The following is a 25,098-nucleotide window of genomic DNA, read 5'->3' as shown; positions in this document are numbered from 1 at the left end:
TTCCTGCCTCCAGTGCCACCATATTTCAAAATGGTGGCACTAGTCCCTAGTGGTGTGTTCAAAGCATTATCTTATTTGGCAGAATGATCCTATTGGAATGCACTGATACGGGTCAGGTGAGGCCATTTTAAATGGATGGCAATGCCAGAGGCAGGAGCAATTGGACATTGCTCCTTACTTTAGAGATTGTTTGTGGGTTGATGGTGTGTCCAGGGGATCACAGATGTGTCCAGGATGGGGAATGACAGGGGCTACCCTAAAGGTCCCTAGGGGCTACCTATTGGCTTGTAGGCCTTCCATTGAAAGCACTACATACTCTGCCTAAGCTCCCTGTTATAAAATTATATTCAAAGTGTTTGAAATTACCTTGTGAAATGTTCTGAATATAATGGCCACAATTCTATATATGGCACAATAAATCTGCACTGATAAAATTTCACACTAAGCAATATTCTATACATGATGCTCAGAGTTCGGCACCATTTATAGAATAAGGGGAAAGGGAAATGGGATTGGATTTGACATACCACTTTTCTGTTCTTACAATCAAAGTGGTTTACATGTTTTATACAGGTACTCATTTTATACATGGGGCAATGGAGGGTTAGGTGACTTGCCCAGAGTCACAAGGAGCTGCAATGGGAATCAAACCTGGTTCTCAGGCTGTAGCACTAACCATTAGGCTACTCTTCACATTTGGCACAGGAATCTGTGCCCAATTTTAGGTACAATGATTTACACCAAGTAAAACCTGGTGCAAATTATTGTGTGCCTAAATTACATGTGGATCTTTCTTATTCTATAAAACTTTCTATAAAACTGTGTGCAAATCCCAGTAATGCCCCCGATCTGCCCATGCCCCTCCCATGGTTGCACCCCCTTCTTGGATCTGTGCGTAAAATTTATGTGTAGATCATGGCACCTAAAAAGATGTGCACAAATTTTAATTAATGCCAATTAGCACCTATAATTGTTATTAGCACCCAATTATCAACACTATTTGGCTTATTATTCAATTAAATTGCATGCAAAATTTGGTGCATACCCAAATTTCTGTGCAAACTTTTGAGCACCATATACAGAATTAGGCAAAAGTGTAAATGATGCATAATGTCGGATATAAATTTTGAAAATAAATGGGAATAAATAAATAAATAAATAAATAAATAAAATGGTGACAGTGTCTTGGATAGTAGCTGGAAAGCAACTGGAGAATAAATTAAAGTAGGATGTCAATGGGATTTCGCCTTGGATAAAGGCGGTGTATAAATAAATATTCTAATTCTAAAAGCCAGATCTTTCTTTTTCTAAAGGGTCATCTAGAAGGAAAACCTGTACCATCCACTAGCAAGTTACTGATATATTGTTCTAAATCTATGCAGCCATTTATATCACAGAAGGCAACGTATTGGTGTAACATATCATATATTAGGATTAAGCATCCTTATTTTCACATTTATATACTGACTTATTGGTAAAGTACTATCTATACCATTGGCATCCAACCCAACATATAAAACAATAAAATAATCATAATAAAATAAATGTAAAACAAACATTCTTACCCCAACTCTTGTTGGTTCAGTCCATAATGTTCTAGTTCTGTTCCTGGTAGTGGCTGAATAGGAGGCGGGGGAAGTGGAACATTTGCCCAGTTAGGTGCATTATTCTTCTGAGGTTTGGTGTTATTTTTATTTTTCTTCTTTTTACCACCTTTTCCACCTACAAGCAAATGCAGGTAAAAGTAGAATATGAAGTACAACTAACCATTACATTTGGCAAAATGATTTTGGAACCAATATTAGAATAAGTTCACAAAAAAATGGAACATTTTGCTGCAGAAAGAGTACCAAACACCTGAGTTTTATGTAACGTTTCTCCAACTTCTCCAAAGTATCATCATGCTTGGATTTTTTGAGGGGAGGGAGTGAAGTTGTTTCACCTTCACATTGTTATTGTTCAATATATATCTAATTTCAATGTTTGTATGTTCAGAATATTTATGTGTTTCTATTTCATTGGTTGTCAAATGAGACAATGGCAGAGTAACTGCCCAGGCGGTGTGAACTGGCAGTATGGGAAATCTGTGGTCCACAGAAGATTGCATCAAGTAAATTAAGGGATCCTTTTAGTAGCATACGTAGGGTATGTAACACCTGGAGCCAATCATTTTTAACACCCCCTCCAAAATACAGTACTAGGCATACTGTCAATACAAAACACAACAAATGTCACTCAGGACCTACAGAGCAATTCTACCATACCATAAACAGTAACTTCTACGAGTCACACAAAGGTGTACCTAGGAAAAGTCAGCATCAAAAACATTGCAGTGATCACTAGAACATCAATACACCTATTTATAACTAATCCAGCCAGAATAGTACAGATCGTCAATCCCGTACAGTCAATGCCAACAGAAAACCATGTCTTTTTCACAGACATAGATACACCCTAATCCATTATAGAATATTTAGACAAAAAAATAAACTCAACCCCCAAGAAGCCAGACTCTGAAAACAATGCAACACCACAGAAACAGTTATAGTGATGTATGTCCCCTAGTACTGTGCAAAATATAACCCCCCCACCCCCGTTCACTATATCGCACTAGTGGCTGCGGTATACTAATGCCGACACAGATCATTCACTTTGAATGGGCTGTGTTGGCATTGCTGCACAGCTTAGTAAACAGGGGGGGAAGATAGCAGATGAAAATTTGAAAAAACTAACAAACACCAATCACCACTTTACAAATTAACAAATAGAAATAAAATAAATATGGAAAATAAGATACCATTTTATTGGATTAATACATTTAGCTTTCAGAGGCCAAAACCTCCTTCCTCAGATCAAAACAGTATACTGCTATTACAGTATCCTGTCCTGACCTCTCTCTCCCTCTGCCCCTTCCAACCACTATCTGCCTTCTCTCTCCCTTCCATCCAGCGTCTTACCTCTCTGTCCCTGCCCCTTCCAACCACCGGCTGCCCTCTCTCTCTGCTCTTTCCATCCACCACCTGTTCTCTCTCCCCCTTCCATTCATTGTCTGTCCTTTCTCTCTGCCCCTTCTTCATCCACTGTATGCTCTTTCTCTCTCTGCCCCTACTTCCATCTACTGTCTGCCCTCTTTCTCTCCCTTCCATCCAGTGTCCCCTCTCTCTTCTTTTTACCTGATCCAACCCCTCTCCCATGCTGCTGCTCCTACTCCCGCTCCAAACTAGAAGCAAAAAAACACCAAAAAAAAAAGCTAAAAAAAATGTCAAAAACATCATGGGGCCTTACCCACCTGTGGCTGCTAAACCTGCTCCAAAATGGAGCTGGAAGTAACATTAAAGGAGCGGGATTGGTAACCATGGGTAATGCAGTCCCCTCGATCTTCCTGATTTTATTTGTTTGCCACCACCGCTGCTAGTCTGCGAAGGAAAACTAGCGGCTGTGGTGACTGGAAGAAGGTACAGGACTAGCCAGAGGAGAGGCAGCAGTGGCGGCACAGCAGGGGTGGAGGCTTCAGGAAAGCATGGGATAGGCCAGAGAAGAGGCAGCATCGGCGGCTCAAATAGAGGGACTGGAGAAGCAGGAGTGAAGCACCCCTTTTGACTTACAACTGGAGTGGACTGCCCCACCCTGGATGACACTGGATTCTTTTACTAAGGTGCGCTATCAATTATCAGGTGCTAAATGATGACACCCATAGGAATATAATGGGCTTATCATTTAGTGCATGCTAATCATTAACACATGCTAAATCCATTAATTCACCTTACCAAAAGGACCCCTAAGATAAGTGTTTAATTTGTTAATTATTTTATTATGCTATTTATGGACATTATCCCACGGATTAAATAAATTGTGCCCAGATTTGGGCGTGGATCCCAGATCTGTGTGCAAATTAATTAGATAAGCTGTTAACAATCAATTATAGATGTTAATTGGCACTAATTAGGATTGGTGCATAGATCTGCCTGTGCGCTATTCTATAACATTGTGCACCTAAGTTGATTTGAATGCAACTCAAAAGAGGGTGTGGCAATGAGAATGGCATGGGTGGGTGAGAGGCATTCCCAAAATTTTGGGGCAGTGTTGTAGAATAGGGTCATTTGTGTACCCAACTCCAATCAGTTGGGCACGAGGATTTACACCAGGTTTTAGCAGGTGTAAGTCTTCACACTTAAAGTCAGGCATGGGAATTGGTACTAAGCACTATTCTATAAAGGGCACTTGGTGGGGAGTGCCCTTTATAGAATACGAGTTTAGCACAGAGCTTTCTGGAGCCTAACACTGAATCCAGACCTATGGGGTGAATTCTATATATGGTGTTGGAAAAAATCAGCGCCAAAAAAGCACTATTCTATAAGCTGTGCTTAAAGTTAGGTGCAGTTTATAGAATAGCACTTGTCGAGGAATCACAACTAACTTTAGGCATAGCTATTTGCACCAACTGAAACATGGGCAAATGTATGCACCTAAATTAGGAATGTATCCCCCCTCATTCTATAACAATGCACATAAATGATAGTAATGCCCCCGTTCTGCCTATGACCCTCCCATGTCCGTGTCCCCTTTTAGAACTTATACATAAAATTTAGGTGCAGGAATTTACATGTGCATATTTCAATGAAATCTAATTAGTCTTAATTGGTTAACAAGCCAATGGTCAGTGCTAATTACAGTAGCTTGTTATTCAATTAAATTACAAGTGAATGTTTTACCAACTTTTAAAGAATTAGGGGGTATATGGACAAGTATTTTTTCATAGTAAAACAATGAATGTTTAATGCCTAACTATACAGAAAAAATTGGACTGATGATTAGACTGAAGAAGCAATAGTGCTCAGACAAGATTTGTTAGGATGGTATGTTAAAACAGTTTGGTTTAGAGAGTTTGAAAATTAGGTTTTTAATTATTGGTTTTTCTTATTTCCTCACTTTTTTTGACAGGATTCTTTGTTGTGTCTAATGAGACACCAAGGTATATGTATATCAAAATTCTGCTCTAAAGAAACATTCAATTCCCGTTTTATCTTGGAATGTTTTCTGAGCAAAATTTTCAGATATTTTTCATTGATCGATTTGTATTAAGCTTTGCTTTGGAACAAACCTCTTTTCTTTGACCAACAAAATATCACTGGACATAAAAAATATTTAAAAAGCTATTAACCATTAGAGAAAATCAGGAAGGTCCTAGAGTACCCCTTGCTAGTCAGGTTTTCAGGATATCCACAATTAATATGCATGAAAGAGATTTGCATATAACTGAGGCAGTGCATGCAAATCAAGTTTATACATATATATTGTGGATATCTTGAAAACCTGACTGGCAAGGAGTACTCCAAGACTGGACTTGGGAAACACTGGTATAGAATACTAGCATAAAAAGGTATTCTGTGTAACTTTTTTTTACACGAAAGTGCTTCCACTAGCCACAGAGCTGGTGTAATGCTTGCCACCCAGGTTGAACAGTTACAAGCATAAATGATAGTACCTTATAATTTACACAGTAAGGACTAAATTTTATAAATGGTGCTTGAAAAATCGACGTATTCTGTATATTCTGCCTAGATTTAGGCGCGGTTTATAGAATACACCTAGCGGCCATACCTGCGCCTAAATCAAGGCGTGCCCATTTATGCCAGGTAAAACTGGTGTAAATACTGGTGCCTAAGTTAAGCGCAGAGCAGGTGTATTCTAGAACCGTGCACATAGATTTTCAGAATGCCCACGGCCCACCCATGGTCATGGCCCCTCTTTGGCAGCATGCATTAGAATTTATGCGCACCATCTTACAAAATACACCTAGCAAGTTGTGCATGTACATTCTAATTAATGCCAATTATTTATTTATTTAGATTTTTGCTCACACCTTTTTCAGTAGTAGCTCAAGGTGAGTTACATTCAGATACATTGGATATTTCTCTGTTGAGTTTGTACCTGAGGCAATGGAGGGTTAAATGACTTGCCAAAGATCACAAGGAGCAGCAGCGGGATTTGAACTGGCCACCTCTGGATTGCAAGACCGGTGCTCTAACCACTAGGCCACTCCTCAGCACTGACTGACTGCTGAAGTAATTAAATTGCGCACACAAATCCAGAATATAACCCGGATTTACGTGTGCAATTTTGGTTGTGCTACATAGAATCCAGAAGACAGTTGACAGATTAAAATTGCACTTAAATAAGTATAAAAATATAAAAAATATGATTGGGATTAATGAGGATTACGGTTCCCCTCTATGAAAATGCTTGGCTCATGAAGAAATGTATTAGCCATTTAAGAGGTGGAAACGTTGATCTGATGATCCTTTTATGACTGTCTGATTATTTAGACCTGGACACATTAGAGATAAATTAACAGAGAAGCTGAGCATATATATTGAGTAATTGAAAGCTCCCTTCACTAAATGAAAAAATAAGGGTGCTGTTGTTGGCTTGATATAGAATCCAGGGGCATGTGCCCTGCCCAAGATCTGCACTTAGTATACCCATGTGAATGCTCACCTGAAAAGTATGCACTGTCAAAAATAGGCAGGTACTTACAGAATAATGCACAGCTGGTTTTAGCTATTCACCCCTGGATTCTATGTGGAGGGGCATAATCGAACGCAAACGCCCATCTCCATGGGCGCCTATCTCCGAGGACGGGTACGCGAAGGGGCGGAACAGACCGTATTTTCGAAAAAGATGGGCGTCCATCTTTTGTTTCAATAATACGGTTTGTGCCGGGCAAATGCATCACATTTGGGTGGATTTGAGCTGGGCGGTATCGGTTTTCAGCGATAATGGAAATCGAAGGCGCCCAGCTCAAAAACGAACAAATCCAAGGCATTTGGTCGTGGGAGGGGCCAGGATTCGTAGTGCACTGGTCCCCCTGACATGCCAGGACACCAATCGGGCACCCTAGGGGGCACTTGTAAAAAGTAAAAAAAAAAAATGAAAATAGCTCCCAGGTGTATAGCTCCCTTCCCTTGGGTGCTGAGCCCCCCAAATCCCCCTCAAAACCCACTGCCCACAAGTCTACACCATTACTATAGCCCTAAGGAGTGAAGGGGGGCACCTACATGTGGGTACAATGGGTTTGGGGGAGGGTTGGACGACTAATAAGTATTAAGCAGCACAATTGTAACAGGTAGGGGAGGGATGGGCCTGGGTCCACCTGCCTGAAGTCCACTGCACCCCCTAACAACTGCTCCATGGACCTGCATACTGTTGCCAGGGAGGTGGGTATGACATTTGAGGGTGAAAATAAAAAGTTGTGAAACAGCATATTTTGTGGTGGGAGGGGGTTTGTGACTACTGGGGGAGTCAGGGGAGGTCATCCCCGATTCCCTCCAGTGGTCATCTGGTCATTTAGGGCACTTTTTGGGGCCTTATTCGTGGAAAAACAGGGTCCAGGAAAAGTGCCCTAAATTCTCGCTAAAAACGAATATTTTTTTTCCATTATCGGCGAAAGGCGCCCATCTCTGATCGCCCGATAACCACGCCCCAGTTCCGCCTTCACCACGCCTTCGACACGCCCCCATCAACTTTGTCCGCATCCGCGACGGAGTGCAGTTGAAAACGTCCAAATTCGGCTTTCGATTATACCGCTTTATTCGTTTTTGTGAGATAAACGTCTATCTCCCGATTTGGGTCACAATATATGCGTTTTTCTATTTCGATTATAAGCAGGATAGTGCGCTTAGATTTAGGCACCAAAATTGGCACGGATTCTACAATACTGCGTGTAACTTAATTGACTCAACAAGCTAATGAGTGCTGATAACAGCACCTACAACTCACTAAGCACATTCTGTAACGATGTGTGCCGAACATCTAACGTGCAGAGGCAAAATGGGGTGTGGCTATGGGCGGAGAAATGGGTGTTTCATGGGTATTCCAAAAAGTTAGGCGCCTTGCTATGGAATATGGCCCAGTGCACCTAAATGTATGCGCTAAGATTTACACCAGGTTTTCACTGGCGTAAATGGATACGCGATGAAATATCAACTAAGCACATTCTAGGTGCCAGTTATAGAATATTCTTAGTTGGCACTGGTTTCAGCACCAATTTTTTAGGCACCATATAAAGAATCTCCTCCTCTATAGAAATGGTTTGTAGTAGTAGTAGTAGTTATGGGTGAATGTGTTCACTTATAAATGTGAATGACTAGAATACTGGCATTTACGCATATTCTTGCTGCCTCAACCTAATTGGCTCTTTATGAAACTACCCCTTTATAACTCTAATCCATGTTTTGCAATGACAAGGCAATAAATAGGACAAGGATACCCTGAGAAAAGGAGGAATTCAAAGAATGCAGGCGTTGATGTTGGTATTCCCTGGTTTCCCTGTTCCTTTCGTTCCTTCCCCATCCTCTCCATTATTTCTTATGTAGATTTAATGTTGTATTAGCTTAATTTACTGCATTGGTGTCCACCTCTGCGGTGCGATGTAAGCCACATTGAGCCTGACGCAGTTGGGGAAATGTGGGGTATAAATGAGATAATAAATAAATAAATGTTTCTGTTGGACTCTCTCTGCTGCTGTGGTTGCCTATGGACCAATTTTTTTTTTCAGGGAAGATAAGCACTGAAGGCTAAACATGATGAACTATTATTAATATTGTATCTAAAAATAAAATACAGGACACAATGCTGGTAGTTGCCCTTTCTCTTGACCTTTGCTACAAAGACTATTGTGAGAGTTGCTTTGTGATAGAATGTTTAAACAGAAACAGGAACCTTACCAATAAACATACTTGTAGTACAGTAGCTGACAAATAAACTTCTCATGGCAATAATTATCTGCAATTCCATTCAATAAACTTTGTCATTCTTTCACTAAGCTAATGAAAGATCAGCTTCAGAGTTAAACTGGGGTTTGCTAATGGGGGATGACCCTTACTGGGAAGTAAGTGGGAGTGTTACGAGCTTCAGACTGGGATGACGGATAGCCAAGTCAATCATATGGCAGTATTGTGAGTCAATAAGATGGTTACCTCAGTAAGTCATTCCTGAGAGGCTTTGTGACTGTCACACCCACCCTCCCATTTGTGTTGAGGTCAATGGTTAGGGTTTGTGGGTGGGCAGGAGGGAATTTTCACAGCTGACAGAATTTTGGTCTGCAAGCTCCTTCAAATCTCAACCTATAAGCAGTTACATGTCATTCTGGCTTGAAAAATTACTGGGTTCTCTGGATGATGCCAGTAAGGAATAATGGGAGTTTCCATATATATAACAACCATGCAGTTTCTTTCTTCTGAACAACTTCATGTCACCACAGATATTTAGACTGATGGAGAGCATTGTTAGGTAATATGTTACCTCACTGTGGAAAAGGTGACACTGACTAGCTGATGGCAAAAGCTGGCAGCAGGCAACTTATAAGGCAGGTTGCCTGTATTTGGTTTGATAAAAGCTGATAGCATAGGATGAATAATGGTGAAATGTCAGGGCTGGTTTTGAAGGGTAAGATGTTGGATTATTAGATGTTATTGTAAACCCCCTGGTGGTGAAGTGATGGCAATACATTCAAATAGGAAAATTGCTGTTAAGTCATAGCCAAGGTTTCCCAAATAAGCTCGACACCAACCTGGGAATTTAACATTTAAAAAGTAATTTTATTATAGTATTAATGATTAGATGTTATAGTTCTCATCACTAGATTGTGAACCCACTAGGGACCGAGAAAGTACCTGTATATAATAAAGTGCAGTTTTGATTATCTGACGTAAATGGGACCGAGCCACTGTCAGATAAGTTGGATAAGTTGGATAATACAGAAAACAATGGTAACCCCTTAAAAATGCATGGAAAACATACTTTATGAATAAGGAACAGGCATAGAGTATCTGTATTTAAAATACAGTATTGCTTATTAACACTAACCAGAAGCATGTTAAGCCGGAAAACAGGAAGAGAACCTGCTCACGTCTTTAGCGGCAACGCTATGACTTCACTGGGGGGGGGGGGGGGGGGGGGGTTGTCTGTTGGATATGCCAGATGGTTGGATTAGCGAAGGTCAAATAATTGAGAATGTACTGTACATGTAAACTGATTTGGTTGTACCATAGAAAGGCGATATATTAATTCCATAGCCCCTGACACTCATGTATATGCCAGTATGCCACCTATAGTGCTCCTAGCATTCTGTGCTGAAATATAAGTGTGTTCCATAACAACGCATGTAACTTAATTGGCTTAACAAGCTAATCAACGTTGATAACTGTACTTAAAAAGCAATAATGAGCACTAATTGGCAATAATTAGAACTTACGTGCACAACTCGCTAAGCATATTCAGTAATGTACTCTACCTAAATTCTAATGCGTGCAGTTCAAAAGTGGTGTAGTTATAGACGGTGAAAAGGGCATTTCGTAGGCATTCCAAAATTTACATGAATAGCTATAGAACATGGCCAGTGTGTAAATCTACGTGCAGAGAATTATGTCACATTTTCATTGGTGTAAATAGATGCACTTCATTTTAGGTGCTGTGATGTCAACTAAGTGTATTCTATATACCACAACTAAATTTAGATGCCACTTATAGAATACGCTTAGGCGGAAATGTTTACCACATGGATTTTTTTTTTAGGCACCTTATATAGAATGTGGCCCATAGTGTGTATTTGGAAGGGAGGCATACAGAGGGGCAGAGTATGAGCTTGACATAGACAGCCCCCCCCCCCCCCACTTACAAATGTAACTTATAATATTGTATATCACATAAGTCCCTTATGCACTTAGGTGCTCACATTACACAGCTCTGTGGCTAGCATAAGACCAAGCATCTACATGTTAGATGTCTGTATATACTGGGTTAAGCTACTATTCTCTACTTTCCTGTATAAAATAGGCTCCCACCATGAGGGAGTGCTTAATTGTAGGTGCCCATTGATAGAATTGTCCTCATAGTGGATGACAGCAGATAAAGACCTACATGGTCATCCAGTCTGCCCAATAAGATTATTAGAGTAGGTACTTACTAAGCAGTAATGGTTACCTTTCCATGCCTTTGGTGGTTGTTCCTGCTGTGCGGCACAGATTATTTTCCCCATGATTTCTTAAGACATGTGTAGCAGCTATTTCACAGCTGATTGGAGCTGAGGTGCTCTCTGCTTGGTTTCCCTCCTCTTTCCTTTATGGCTCCACTGTGTTTATTTTGATTCAAATGTTAGTGTAGCTACAGCCCTGTTTGCCACTATATATTGTGTTGGTTGTGTCTGAATAGGAGGGAGGGTGGGGTGTGAATGCCCATGTTAAAGGTTTGCCCACATTAGTGCCAAATAAACTAAAGGCCCTTATACTAAGCTGTGTTAGGTGCTAACGTGTGTCTAATTCAGCTTAAAATGGCATACCGCAGGGTGTGCTCAGGAATTAGGCACGTATCCTCCCTTATTCTATAAGAATGCAAGTAAATGCTAGGAATGCCCCCCCCCCCCATTTCGCCCATGCCCTTCCCATTTCTACACCCCCTTTTTCCAATCACCTGTAAAGTATAGGTGCGGATCCTGTGTCTAAATTTACATGCATAAAGTCCAAGAAAATTTAACCAGTGCCATTTGTTATTTAATGAAATTGCACAAGCAAATTGGGCATGAACCATAATTTACACAAACAGTTTTTGGTGGCTTTTACAGAATTAGGGGGTAAATGCTAAGAAGCCATTTTAAATCTTTGGGTTTCTTAACATTTAGCATGTGCTAATTCCATTAACATGCACTAGGCTTTAGTAAAAGGGTCGCAATGTGCTTCACATGTAAATTTAATGATCCATTCTTTTTTAGTGCTAGAAGTTATGGGGAGAAACAACATAATACAACCTCCAAATGCACAATTTTACATTTCAGAAGATGTGGCCAGAGACTTTAGTGCAGTCTGATATACACAATGTTTTTAAAATATTAATATTTCTATAACTCACAAATAAAGCTAACTCAATGGCTGTAGGAATACGAGGGACAACAAAAATGGAACACATGTACATTTTAGAAAGAATCTTGTCACAGATCCAAATACAAGATTTATAGCAACCTAAAAGTCAGATATACAACAGAATTTCTCCAGTGGCTCAGAAAAGACAGAACATTTTCACACATTTGGCCATTACATGAGGTTCTTGGTTTCAAATGGTTTGTTTTATTCTGTTCTGATGGGACATAGTTCTAATAGCTAGAATGGTCCCGAAGAAACCTGAAATCTTATTTTAGCAGGCTGTGATACCTTCTACTGTACTGACAAAAAGATGTTGAACTTTTAAGACACAATTATAAAACTCTTTTGGGAGGTAATTTGGGGCACCAGTAATAATAAGCAGCCTGAGCAGTTTTTACTAGGCAAGGACAATATCTGAGTTGGAGAAGCCTAGAAGATAGAAAGGCCAAGTTCAAATTTTGCTTCTGCTATTGCCATTCCTTTTCACCTTGCACAGACTCCTTTATCTCTTTATACCGCAGACACAGAGAAGCTCTTTTACTAAGCCACGGTAGGGCATTTAAAGTTTTTTTTTTCTTTTTTTGTTTCTTTTACTAAAGATTGGCGAGTTATCTGCAGCCAGGGGGGTAGCCAGACACCCAATTTTGGGTGGGCCTGGGCCCAACATGGGTGGGCAGAACTCCGCCCTGTCCCACAAGTGATTTGGTCTCTCCCTCTCTCGTCTAGATGCCATATGGTCTCTCAAATATCCCCCTCCCCCACATACCTTTTAAGTAGCAGATTTTCACTGGCAGTGAGCAGCAACTAATACACACTGCTCATGTTGGCCCCACAGCCTTCCCTCTGATGCAACTTCCTGTTTCCATATAGGCGGGGATACATCAGAGGGAAGGCTGTGGGGCCAGTGCGAGCAGCATGTATCAGTCTCTGCTCGCTGCAGGTGAAGATCTGCTATTTACAAGGTATGCAGGAGGGACAGCTGTTGGAGTTTTTGGCTGGTGGGGCTTGGGGATCCCAGCCAGCCACATCATAGGTGTGTTGCTGCTGGGTGGGCCTGAACCCAAAGTGGGTGAGCCTAGGCCCACCCAGGCCCACCCTTGGCTACGCCACTGTCTGCAGCAGGACCCACTGGATTCAAATGGGACCTGCTGCAGATAACTCGAGCTAACCTTTGGTAAAAGACCCCCTTACTGCCCCATTTTTTAAAAAAGGCCTTTTTCCATCCATGGTAAAAAGTGGCCCGGTGTGTGCCAATTTCATGAGCCAAAACTAGTGCAGGCCACTTTTTACCACGGCTTAGTAAAAGGGCCCCTTAGTTATTTGCTCTTGGAAGCAGGAATATCCTTGTATCTGTTGCATCATATAAATGCCACAGTAAGCAAATAACTACTGTATCACTCAAATCAGAATATATCAGACAGCAAGCTGCTTGCAAACTCAAATATTTATTGCCTTACAAGGGACAAAACCAACCTGAGAGGCTGCCACTTCTTTCTGAGCTGTTGTGAGAGCTGGTAGTGCTGAAATCCTGTGACTGGTTGTGTGGCATTCTATTAGATATTCCCTCAGCCATTCGGTAGTCAGGGATGTAAAGCACGGCTAAGGGTTAAAGTGCAAAAGTCACAGCAGCATTATGTGATTAGTTCACAGCATAGGCACATGCACAACATGCAGTTAGCAATCAAAGCAGTATAGGTGATGCAGAGGAATTTGAAACAGAAACCTGAGCTTCGGTAAATGGATATAAAAGAGCCCTGATCACTAAAGAAAAATTAAAACATATTTTCTGGTGAAGGTAGGGAATGCATGCAAAATCATGAGATTAGTAACAGTAAAGTCTGAAGAACAATCAACAAGCTGAAGATTTTACATGCGAAGAATGTAAGAGAAGTGACTGCTGTATGAGGAAAGAACAAACTTACCATTGTTTCCTTTGCCCTGATCAGGAAGAGAATAACCTAATCCTGACAAATCAGTCTTTTGTTGAACTTGAGTTTTCCACTGAGGGTCAGGCAAGTCAACTGCTAACTCATGGATGCTGCTGGAATGCAGAATCTGGGTGGTGGCGTATGGTGTGGTCTGCGTTATATGGCCTGGGCTGTTGTAGCTCAGTTTGGTGGAGAAGTCAATGCTGCTATAAATGGCTCCATCGGAAAGCATCGTGGCTGTTTTATCTCCTTGGCCTGGCAGTGTTGGCAGCACATCTGTGGTGAATATAGGGGAATGAAACTAATCAGTGATGCACAAACAGCCTAGAATGCTCAAGATTTAAGATGAAAAATAAATGTGCCATCCTGCACGTTGCATTTCAGCTGACACAGGGGTCTATGAGTCAACCAAGAGGAGAAGATATACAACCATCACTAAGCTATCAGCTTCTGTGACAGGCCTACCACTTGTCCTTCATGTTTCGCTGCCTAAAACCATCTTTCTTATTCTTTCTTTTTCTTCCTCCCTCCATGCTGTACCTTCTGCTGTGAAAGTAAAGTTGAAGTTGGGAATATTGTATTACCCAAGGCTATTTTCAAATGTTCATTCCATGTCAGAACCGATCATGCTCTCTGAACTATGACAAAATGACGAAAAGAGTAAATCCACAAATCAAAGAATACTTCTGCACCAAACCTCACCTTTTCCCCCCTTCAGAAACCAAGTGCTAAAGAAATCTTTCATGTCCAAGCAAAGAAAAACTATCAAGGATTCTTTAGATGAGAATACAATAAGTTACACTGAAGATATTTCAAGAGATAAATCCATCATAAAGGTATTGGAACATAAAGGCAGAATTTAGAGACTAGCACAAAGAAAAATATACTATTAAATCATTAAGGTTAAAATGAATCCTTGAAAAAATGACTTTTTTTTTAACCTGCTACCAATTCAAAAACATTGAACACATCTATGATTTCTACATTTAAACAGAAATATTTCCTTTGGCTTTACTTTCCAGTGTAGAGCTCTTTTCATCATATCCTATAACAATTTCTCTGAAGAGATATCAAGGAGCTGTAATCTTGAAACAGAGGTGTAAAGTTTTACTAAAGAAAGTCAACAAAACCTTCATGCTTTTCAGACTTTCATCATCTCTAGCAAAGGCAGCATTTAACATGCAATAAAAAACTGTCTGTGGAAGTTACGTGCTAAATTTACAGAAGGATTACAAAGCTCCTTAACCGATAATCAATGTGTTAGTTCAGGAAGCAGGATTCTAGCACTTGGACTTTCTCATGGGGCAACGGTTCCAAAGAATAATCATTTCTTTGATTTGTTTTGATTCAGATGGTCTCTGTTCCTTCAGGCTATGATTGATGTGTTTTGCAAAAAAAAAAAAAAAAATGCCTGAGTGTGTTTTTTTTTTTAACTGTTTCTCACTATTTTGTCATTTCTCAGAAGTCGATTCCCAGACAGTTTGAAATCCACAAAAAAGCATGACATGGTTCTTATAGTATTCATCAGGGCACTGTATGAAATGCTAAATTTTCAACAGTACATTTTCTTTAATCAAGCATGGTGGCTGTTTGTCCATCGAAAGATATTTATAAAGGAAAACCTGTTTTATTTAGTTCAGCTGCCTTGATTATCTTTGGAATGTGCTGCTGTTTTATACTCTTTTTCAGGAGCACCATTATTCGCACAGCATAAATAAAGATGAAACTTATACCAGTAAATGGCTATAATTTTTCATTGTAAAAGTTGCTTCTCTGAAAAATTCATTTCCCCAATCTGGCAAAGCACAGAAGGGGTTCCATTGCATGTGTACCTTTAACTGAATTGGGGAGGAATGCAATCCCAAATGGCAAGTTCTGAAAATAATGTATATAAACTGAGATTTCAAATCTGGGCATGCTATTTTCTCCCCAAAATATGTTGAGTCCAAAGAGTAGGGCAGAAAGGCTCTTCCAAAAGCCCAAGGGAGAGGTTAGCTTAAATGGATGATCTTTATTAGAACACCTTAAAACACTCGACACAGCTGCTGTGTTTTGGTGTAAGAACGCCTGCTTTGGGAGTCTCCTAATGTTCAAGGTACAAGGATAGTGCTAAAGCAGGCATTCTTATGCGGAAACACAACAGCTCTGTCGAGTCTTTTAAGGTGTTCTAACAAAGATCATCCATTTGAACTAACATCTCCCTTGGTCTTTTGGAAGATCCTTTCTACCCTACTCTTTGGACTGTCTCTTTTGAACTAATGTAGGGATTGAGTGTTCCTCCACTCTGTGTGGCCAAAAAAAAATGTTGGACATTAATCCTTGGATTCTATATATAGCACCAACAGGCACCAGAATTTGCACACAGAACCAAGATTCATATGCAACTTAATGAGGGAATAGTACCAACTGGCCACTTAATTGGCGCTAATTGGTGCTGGATTGAAGTTGTGCACAGATCTCCCTGTGCCCTATTCTATTCCTTTGTGCCTAGCTTTTCCCGTGTACATCCCAAAAGGGGGCATGCGAGGGTCATGGGCACTCCAAAATCTTAGGCACCAAATTATAGAATATTGCTGATCTACACCTAACTTTAGGTACTAGACTTACACTTCTTTCTATCAGGTGTAAATTCAGCACCAGAGGTTAGGCTCGAACTGCGCAGTAGGCCAGTATTCGATAAAGCTCAACTGCCCTTTAAAGAATAGGGTCTCAGTGCTGATCTTTTCAGCATCTAACTTCTGGTGCTGTGTATAGAATTTCCTCCTAAAGGCAAGTTGAAAAATCCATGAGCATTTTTGTTTACAGTAGTGTACCTTCCCTTTAAAATCTGATGCAAACGCCATGGAATAAAAGTATGTGTGTGGGGGAAACCGGGCGGAAAATGTCAATTCTACATCAGGCAGGAATGATCCCCAGTCAGTCCTGCAAAATGACTGGACATCACTCCTGCCCGGCTACGCCACTAGGTCACCACCAACTGTAAGTTAGGCCCAGGGGTCCTATGAGTGGATGGGTGGGAGGGAGGAACTAGTGTGGGGGAGTCTGGGAGGGGATTCTCTTGTTCAGTGAGGAGGTGCTCTCCTACTCAGTGGGGAAAGGGGGTCAGGAGTGGTAAAATAACCCATCTTAAAGGTGGCCCACATTGAGTGGAGGAGTGGCCTAGTGGTTAGGGTGGTGGACTTTGGTCCTGAGGAACTGAGTTTGATTCCAGGCACAGGCAGCTCCTTGTGACTCTGGGCAAGTCACTTAACCCTCCATTGCCCGCCGCATTGAGCCTGCCATGAGTAGGAAAGCGCGAGGTACAAATGTAACAAAAATAAATAAAATAATTTCCCCCCTTAAACTAATGTTCAAGTCATACAGGTTTTTCTTTTTTAATGCAATTGTGGTTACATGTCCTCTTGCTTCAGAGTTCAGAATTTTAGCATCAGCTAGTCTTCATGGTACTGTACACAGCACCTGCCCCAAAATGCATTGTGAATAATGTTGGATCTTCTGGACACATCATGGTGGCAATTCTATAAGTGGGCATCTCCTTTTAGGTACTCCAATGCTGTGTGGTGACAGCCCATTCTAGAACAGCTTCTGTGGGTCCAGATTCCATTGTAGAAATACTAGCATAACTTTGCATCACCACACCTTATATTTAGGTGCCAGGAGCCACACCTACATCCTGTCTGTACTCTATCCAGGTGTATGTCCCCATTGAATTTACTTGTTATAGTGCATATGCACACCCTAATATAATAGTGCTTACGGAGCTCATACATATTAGTGCTTTTTCTCTCTGCACTTACATGTGCAAAGATGCTGGTACCTGTGAGCCCCTAGTTATTAAATTGCCCTCTACCTGGGTGAGGCATGAAGCCAATGAGTGATAACAGTATGGCTGAAATGTTATGAATATATACCAAAGATTGAAGAATAAGATTGAGAGCTACATCTGTGTAAATCATATGACATGGAACCACAAACAGCAAGTGACAGGTGACAGAACTCTCATATCAAATGCTACAATTATATAGACTACCAACCTCCACGACCAAAATTCCCGAGGTCATTCTGTCCACCATTGCTGTTAGTTACTGGTAGGCTGGTGGCTGGCCAGGAATCAGCAAGCCAGGGGTAACTGGGATCACTTGCATTCAGTAGTCCTGGACGACTGCAGAACGAAGAAGAAATTAAAAAGAAAAATGTAAAGCAAAGGCCTGTAAGAAAACAAAACTATACCTAAGAGAGAAAAAATGAGTCTTATCATATTTCTGCTAACAAGCTCAGTGGCAAACAATTTGGAAGGCTTTAATTCACTTCAAATTAAAAGTATGTGAGCTTTCATGATTTAAAGACCATCAGCACTTAATTAAAGCCATATACAAATCAGCATTGTCAGAAGAAATGAGACAAGGCATCAGTCATGCTCTGGACAGAATGAGAATGAACTTAGTGGTCTGTTTGGAACAGGGAAGTAGGCTGGTATCATGGAAGGATCCACAGCTAGGGTTGAATGATAAATTGCCACCTCAAGGGAACAATCGCTCTGTGTGCTCTATATCAGCCATTTCCAGGACTTTAGGCTACTATTTTTTCACTGTTTATGTTACAAAATAAAGACCTGTCATCTTTAGTCTTAGTAGCTCCTCTCAGAAGTAGTTTGAAAGTGCATGGGTTTGCGATATAGGAATCTAGTCAACTAGCATTGTAATTGTAGATTTTAACAGGAGTCATTTAAATTCAAAAGAAATCCTGGAATATTAAAAGAAGGAGAGTAATAACTGTATTGCACCTTTATAAAGTCTGAGCATCACTGCTCCCAAGGCTATAATTTGGCTGAGGTAGTATGTATAGTCCAATTGCTGCAGTGCGGCACCAACAGAAGGCAGTCATTATTAGATATGTTTTAGGAATATGTGTGGGGGGATGGGAGAATGGCTACCATGGTGGAGAATGTTAGGTTAATAAAACTGTACAGTCATATTAAGCTCACTGAAAAAATTATCAGTAGGATGGCCCCTTTGCAGAACCTTTGTAATGACTGTACTTTTGCTGATAGACCTTTCTTGTACAATCCCTAAGAGAACCATGAGTTTCTATGGTAACAGCAGTAAGATCCAGCAGCTTCCTCGCCACATCTAGTAGCTCTCATTAGGCCTAATCTCTTTTTGCTAAAATATTGATTAAATAGGAGATTGGAAGTTATTACTGGAGCCTAATTACAATCTCTATATTGACAAAGGGAAAATAGATGAGGATATATGGGTATGTTATCAGGTTTTATCAATTTCAATTGAGTAGCCAGAGTTGTGGAATCCAGTCCTTCCAATCTACAGCCTATTCATCATCCATGAATCATTTATTTTGTGATCGATTAAGTGTAATTGTTCACTCACAGCAATTTAGTGGGAGCCAATAAGGAGTCTTAAACAACAGCAACTTCATTTGCTAATGTCTTATTAATGCAATAAACATCCTAGTAACAAATGAACACATTTCTTGTGATATTTACTACTAATTTCTTTTTGGGCATCTTGGGAGATATGAAACATCTGGACTTGATTCTTCCAACATGCACAGCAATCAGATCATTAAACCTTGGGGTATTCCTCCTAGGATTCTTTGTGTTCTGCCCTATTATATAGCATTGTCTAGACAATTTTCCAATTCCATATGAATATATATAGAAGAAATGTTACTAGGTCTTTCTTTGTAGCAATTAACATACCTTCCATTGCTCATTAGTCCTCTATCTCCTCTTTGAAATGTAACTGTTATTGTAACATAAGAGATGAGACAGTTAAATTAGTGTAAATTTAGAAGCAAAGACATCTTTTAAATAGCACCATCAGAATACACAGCAGCACACAAGATCATTCACATGCTTACACTAGTATAAAGATGAAGTGATTTAATATAAATATATAACAGAAACCTATAAATATGGGATATTTCTCTACAGACTACTGATTTACACATATCAATAATGAAAACACAGAGCTACAGTACTCTTAGCCATTGGCATCAGCATCACAGCTAGGAGGTTGGACAGAACATGAGATATGATACATTTTTGAGAGGAATACAGGGCTGCCAGAGGTGGTATATATCACTGACCATCTGTTGAAACCAGAGAGCAGTTTTTGCTGTTCTCTAGATATGGTACTGCTTGGCATCCTGTGATTGGCTTGGCAGACAGTGCTCTGGATATCCTATTACTTGCCAGCAGTGTTGGAACCAGCATTACTCATACATAAACAGGTAAGGATATATTTTGAACCCTGAAGCATGAGGCTTTGAGCTGTGGTTGATCCTCATCACATGACAACATGAGTTCCACTACAGTCTCAGGAAGAGGCAAACCTGCAGTCATCTTCCAAAAATCTACTAGCCACTTTTATAACACGCTACTCTGCCAAACCATGTTTCAAAATAATTACAAGCAATTATGGGGCCCTTTTACAGAGTACAGGTAAGCTCAACGCAGGCTTACCACTCGCTCTTCCGAGACTACCACTGGCCCAATGCGGCCTCCGGCGGTAGTCCTGCCTCAAGCACATACCATTTCTGGGGGGAAAAAGAAAACCTCCCAAAATGGCTTGTGCAGCCCAGAGGTAATCGGTTACTGCCGGGTTAGCGCCGGAGCCCTTATCACCATCTCAATGGATGGCGTTAAGGGTTCCCTGCTGCATGGCCATTTTGGGGGGGTTTTACTGGCTGTGGGAAAAAGGGCCCTGGCATTCGGGGAAAACAGCCCCAACAGAGCAGGGCCCCTTTCCCCGCAGCTTAGTAAAAGGACCCCTATATTTTTATTTTTAATGAAAACGAGACTGTAGTTCTGTTCACCTTTCTTAAAATTGCAATCAAAATTCTTTGGAAAGCTTACAGGAGAAAGTGAGGAGGCACAACTTAAAAGGGAAAAGGGATGGGGCTTGATATACTGCCTTTCTGTGGTTACAATCAAAGCAGATTATATATTACAGTATATACAGGTACTTATATTGTACCTGGGGCAATGGAGGGTTAAGTCACTTGCCCAGAGTCACAAGGAGCTGCACTGGGATTTGAAACCAGTTCCCCAGGTTATCAGGCCACTGAACTAACCTCTAGGCTATTTCTCCACTCCACTTGACTTGTTTCTAGTAGGAAAAAAAGGGTTGTAGGACAGTAGGGGAAGAAAAATTTAAATGGAAAAGTAAAAGCTAGAAGAAATAAAGGTTGTCATAATCTGATATTAGAGGACATAAAATGTAGTGGAAGAAGTTTATACCGTATCTTCTTATCTCAAAACATCTCATTGTCTATAATTCAGATTTTAATTCTTTTCCCCGTATTAAATGCTCCACACTCATTTTCCCCCCTCAGTAACACTAACTGCTTCCTTTTTTTTTCTCCTGATGAGGGTTATTTGACAGTGCATTCTAGTTTTCTGAGCAAAAAATCCAAATATTAGAGCTGTGTGCTATATATGCTCACCATAGAATTCAGGACATTATTTAAAAAATATATCCACATTTAAATAATGACGCCTGTTTACATGTGGAGATCCTCAACATACAGCAATTTCAAAAGGGTTTGGTTTGCGTGTGGCCTGGGTAGGACTAAAATCTACACATATTATAAAAGTTCAGTTTTACACTAGCTCAAGGGCAAAAATAGAGATATAAACCATAGCTTTAAAAATGTAATCAGCTCGGGCAGGGCTTTAAACAAGGAATTAAGGGAGTCATTCTTAATCACATGTAGTTTAGTTCTTTCTCCAAAACGAAACCAAGCTAAAATTAGAGCCTCACTGCTTAATCGATGGCATTTACATGTGTAGATTTATAAAATGGGGCTCTTAGTGTCAGTGTAAATAGATACCTTAGTTCTGTAGCACTTTAATTCATATTACCCTGCCCAGTTAGGGTCCTCTAAAATAGATACAGAATGAGCTTGTGCATGTTGCAATGAAAAATATTGCTTATCAGGGTGATAACAAAAGACATCACTTCCAGAAGAGAATTATAACACACCTCTGTCAGTCACATTTTAACCCTTATCCCATTTTTGCTCAGTGTTACAAAACTGTTCTAGAAATCTATGGTAAAATAAAGAATTTGAGCAAAAATGAGTTAAGGCGATAATTTTTACTATAATTTTCCAATGCCTCATGTTTACATCATACAGGGGAAAACAATTGGAGGCCCGGGCCCGGGGAACTTTGTCCGCCCTGTCCCCCTCTCTCAGCGGCCCTGCGTATATACAGAGAGAGAGAGAGAGAGAGATGTGTATATATGCATATTGTTGAAATATGCATATTTTATAAGTACTCTTTCATGAAAGAGTACTTATAAAATACACTTCTGTAAGGGCCCCTTTTACTACGCAGTGTAAGTGTCAATGCGCGCCCAACACACACCAAAATGGAGTTACCGCCCGACTACCGTGTGGCACTTACAGTAATTTCATTTTTGGCACACGTCTGATACGTGCATCTGAAAAATATTTTTTATTTTTGGATGTGTGTAACGGACACGCGCCAAGTGGCATTTGACACGTGTAGGTCATGACCGCCTTGATTTTTTACCACTAAGTCAATGACTGGCGGTAAAGTCTCAGACCCAAAATGGACGTGCAGCAATTTTGATTTTGCCGCATGTCCCTTTTTGGCAAAAAAAAAGAGGCCTTTTTTACAGGCGCGCTGAAAAATGGATTGGCATGGGTCCAAAACCTGCGCCTACACTACCGCAAGCTTTTTTCAGCGCGCCTTTGTAAAAGGGCCCCTAATTGTGCTAATAGTTAGGGACCATTCATATATGTTCTTAACTTCAATGTGAATATACATACAATTGTTTGATGACAGGTCAAGTGTGACAGCATGGCACACATTGTAATAACCATAGCTCTGACAGAGCCTAACTTTTTTTTTTCTTCATGAACACCCTGCTATTGTCAACTGACAACTGGTAATTCACCTTCTGAACAGGCCACATTGTCTAGGGAGATCGCTGGAGAATATTATATGAGAGTTCTAGCGGTACAAGACTATGAAACCAGAATTGCAAGGACTATTGACCAGTACTGCACGAGAGTGCTTTGTTGTACATGCAGAAAAGTAATCAATTGCTGGTTAAAATAAGATAAAAAGGAAAACAATATTTCTACCTTAAGTGATCTTTGCGTGAATGCCCATTACTAAGCACTTCCTCTAGTAATACAAAGCTACAGTTATTGACATGGTTAGTTTCTTTGGAAGATTTAAAGCTCCTGAAATTCTAAGCTACTGAGAAACAAATGACTACGAGGTAACAAAGAGGGCTAGAGAGTTAGTCTACAGAGAATGCCTGGCCAAAATAAAAAAGTTTTAAGGGCTATTTTGAACTTCTTGAAAGAGGTCTCATATCAGTGCAGGGGTATACACATGTAAAATGTAGCACCTACTTTTAAATGATCTGCGTATATTTATTTTTGGAGGCAGGGTTTGCGTGGAGCTGAGATTTACATATATACCCATGGATTCTATATATGGTGCCGAAAGTTGTGCATGCAAATTTGGGCATGCACCTAAAATGCGTGTGCAATTTGATCAAGTAATGAGACAATTAGCACCAATAAAAAAATCAATTATTAGCATTAATCTGCAATGAAGTGGATTTGTATGTGCATTTTGCTAAGCACTATTCCATAAACATGCCCGCACAAGGGGATCCTTTTCAAAGGTGTGCTGAAAAATGGCTTGCGGTTGTGTAGGCGTGGGTTTTGGGCGCGCGCTGATCCATTTTTCAGCGCGCCTGCAAAAAAGGTCTTTTTAAATTTTTGCCGAAAATGGACATGCGGTAAAATCAAAATAGCTGCGAGTACATGGTCATGTTTTGGGGTGGAACTGGGGTGTGGTTTTCAGTTACACACGTAATTATTGAATAAGGGTTCTCCGTGCATAAATTTAGGAGCTGGCATTTGCACCATGCTTTCGTTGGTGTAAACAGCTGCATCTAAATTTACGTGTGACCATAATGCTTAAACACTATTTTATAAACTACGCTGAACTTTAGATGAGGTTTATAGAATACCACTTAAGCAAGTTTTTATAGGCACCAATTTTTTAAGCACAGTTTACTGAATCTAGCCGATAAGGACAACAAAGCAACTAAGAACTATTCTATCAGGGTGCACATAAGTGGCATAGCACGCAAGTTCAGGAGTGCATTTACGTGGGTGGTGCATGGGAGGGGCATAAGCAGGGCTGCCACTTACATGCACACCTTACAGTAGGGGTCCTCAAAGCCAGTCCTCAAGGTCCATAACCCAGCCTGGTTTTCAGGATTTCCACACTATGCATGAGATCTATTTGCATGCATAGAATCACTGAATGCAAATAGATCTCATACATGTTCATTGTGGAAATCCTGAAAATGAGACTGGGTTGTGGAGCTCGAGGACTGGATTTGAGGACCCTGCCTTAAATAATACTGTCAGTTATATGTGCCCCTGCCACGTGCAACCAGAGTTATGTCAGGTCTATAACTGGTGAAATTGTAGTGGTATACATCTAGGTATGTCAATGCCAGCTTATGATAGCACTGTATAATGGAATCCAGGTTTTTGCCACATAGCATCATGGCACCTAAAACGGGGTGCTCAGTTATAGATCTACCCCACAGAGCTCATAGAGCACACTTACACATTTCTACCTGCCTTGGAGCAGGTGCTTATTTGTGTGAAAACATTGTGTGCTATTGGGGATACTCCTGGGATCGTCTTTTATAAAGGTACACAGGAGTCCTATGTTGCCTTTATAGAATAGGTATAAAATAGGAACTGTTTTTTAAAACTTTTTTTTAAATTACCCCTGAAATAAAATTACCCTTATTTGACCATGGAAGAAGCAGCATGACACATATTGCCACTGGAGAGAACAGTCTATTTATATGGGTCAGTGCCCACAGGTTACACAGTTAGCAGTGATATCCAGTCCACTAGCCAGATAACTACCTAGTTAGTTATCCAAGTATTTATCTAAATATTACCAACAATGTTCCCTCTAAGCTGAGCGGGAGTCTTCCAAGGGCACTGCTTTCAGCATGGGACACTGCTTCAATATTGTGTTTTCAATTGCTAGGGATAGACAGGTTCCATGGAGACCTGCAGAGTTTGCCTGTCCCTCACTATTGAAAAAGTGATAGTGAAACAGCCCCTCCCCCCCCAAGGCAGGACTGTGGGTGGAGAACTCCTGCTTAGCTTTGAGGGAAAAGTGATTACCAATAACCACAATTCAGATACTA

At 40.5% G+C, this 25,098-nt stretch overlaps 1 protein-coding gene across 9 annotated transcripts in view; it reads right to left on the bottom strand.

Moving 5' to 3' along the window:
• The window catches only part of ROBO2 (roundabout guidance receptor 2), an 888,662-nt gene that overhangs the window by 71,592 nt on the left and 791,972 nt on the right, over window positions 1-25,098 (bottom strand). For 5 of the 9 annotated variants that reach the window (XM_030204228.1, XM_030204229.1, XM_030204230.1 and 2 more), the window contains 5 exons: window positions 19,563-19,605; window positions 17,878-18,005; window positions 13,838-14,119; window positions 13,389-13,514; window positions 1,566-1,722 (listed from right to left, as the gene is read on the bottom strand). In XM_030204228.1, the coding sequence (XP_030060088.1) occupies window positions 1,566-1,722; window positions 13,389-13,514; window positions 13,838-14,119; window positions 17,878-18,005; window positions 19,563-19,605 (736 nt within the window). The remainder of the gene's footprint in view (window positions 1-1,565; window positions 1,723-13,388; window positions 13,515-13,837; window positions 14,120-17,877; window positions 18,006-19,562; window positions 19,606-25,098) is intronic. The other 4 variants (XM_030204231.1, XM_030204232.1, XM_030204236.1 and 1 more) reach the window with 1 other exon arrangement.

This window comes from Microcaecilia unicolor, chromosome 5, assembly GCF_901765095.1.
Source record: "Microcaecilia unicolor chromosome 5, aMicUni1.1, whole genome shotgun sequence".
Classification (NCBI taxonomy): domain Eukaryota; kingdom Metazoa; phylum Chordata; class Amphibia; order Gymnophiona; family Siphonopidae; genus Microcaecilia; species Microcaecilia unicolor.
This window is presented reverse-complemented; position numbering and strand designations above follow the sequence as displayed.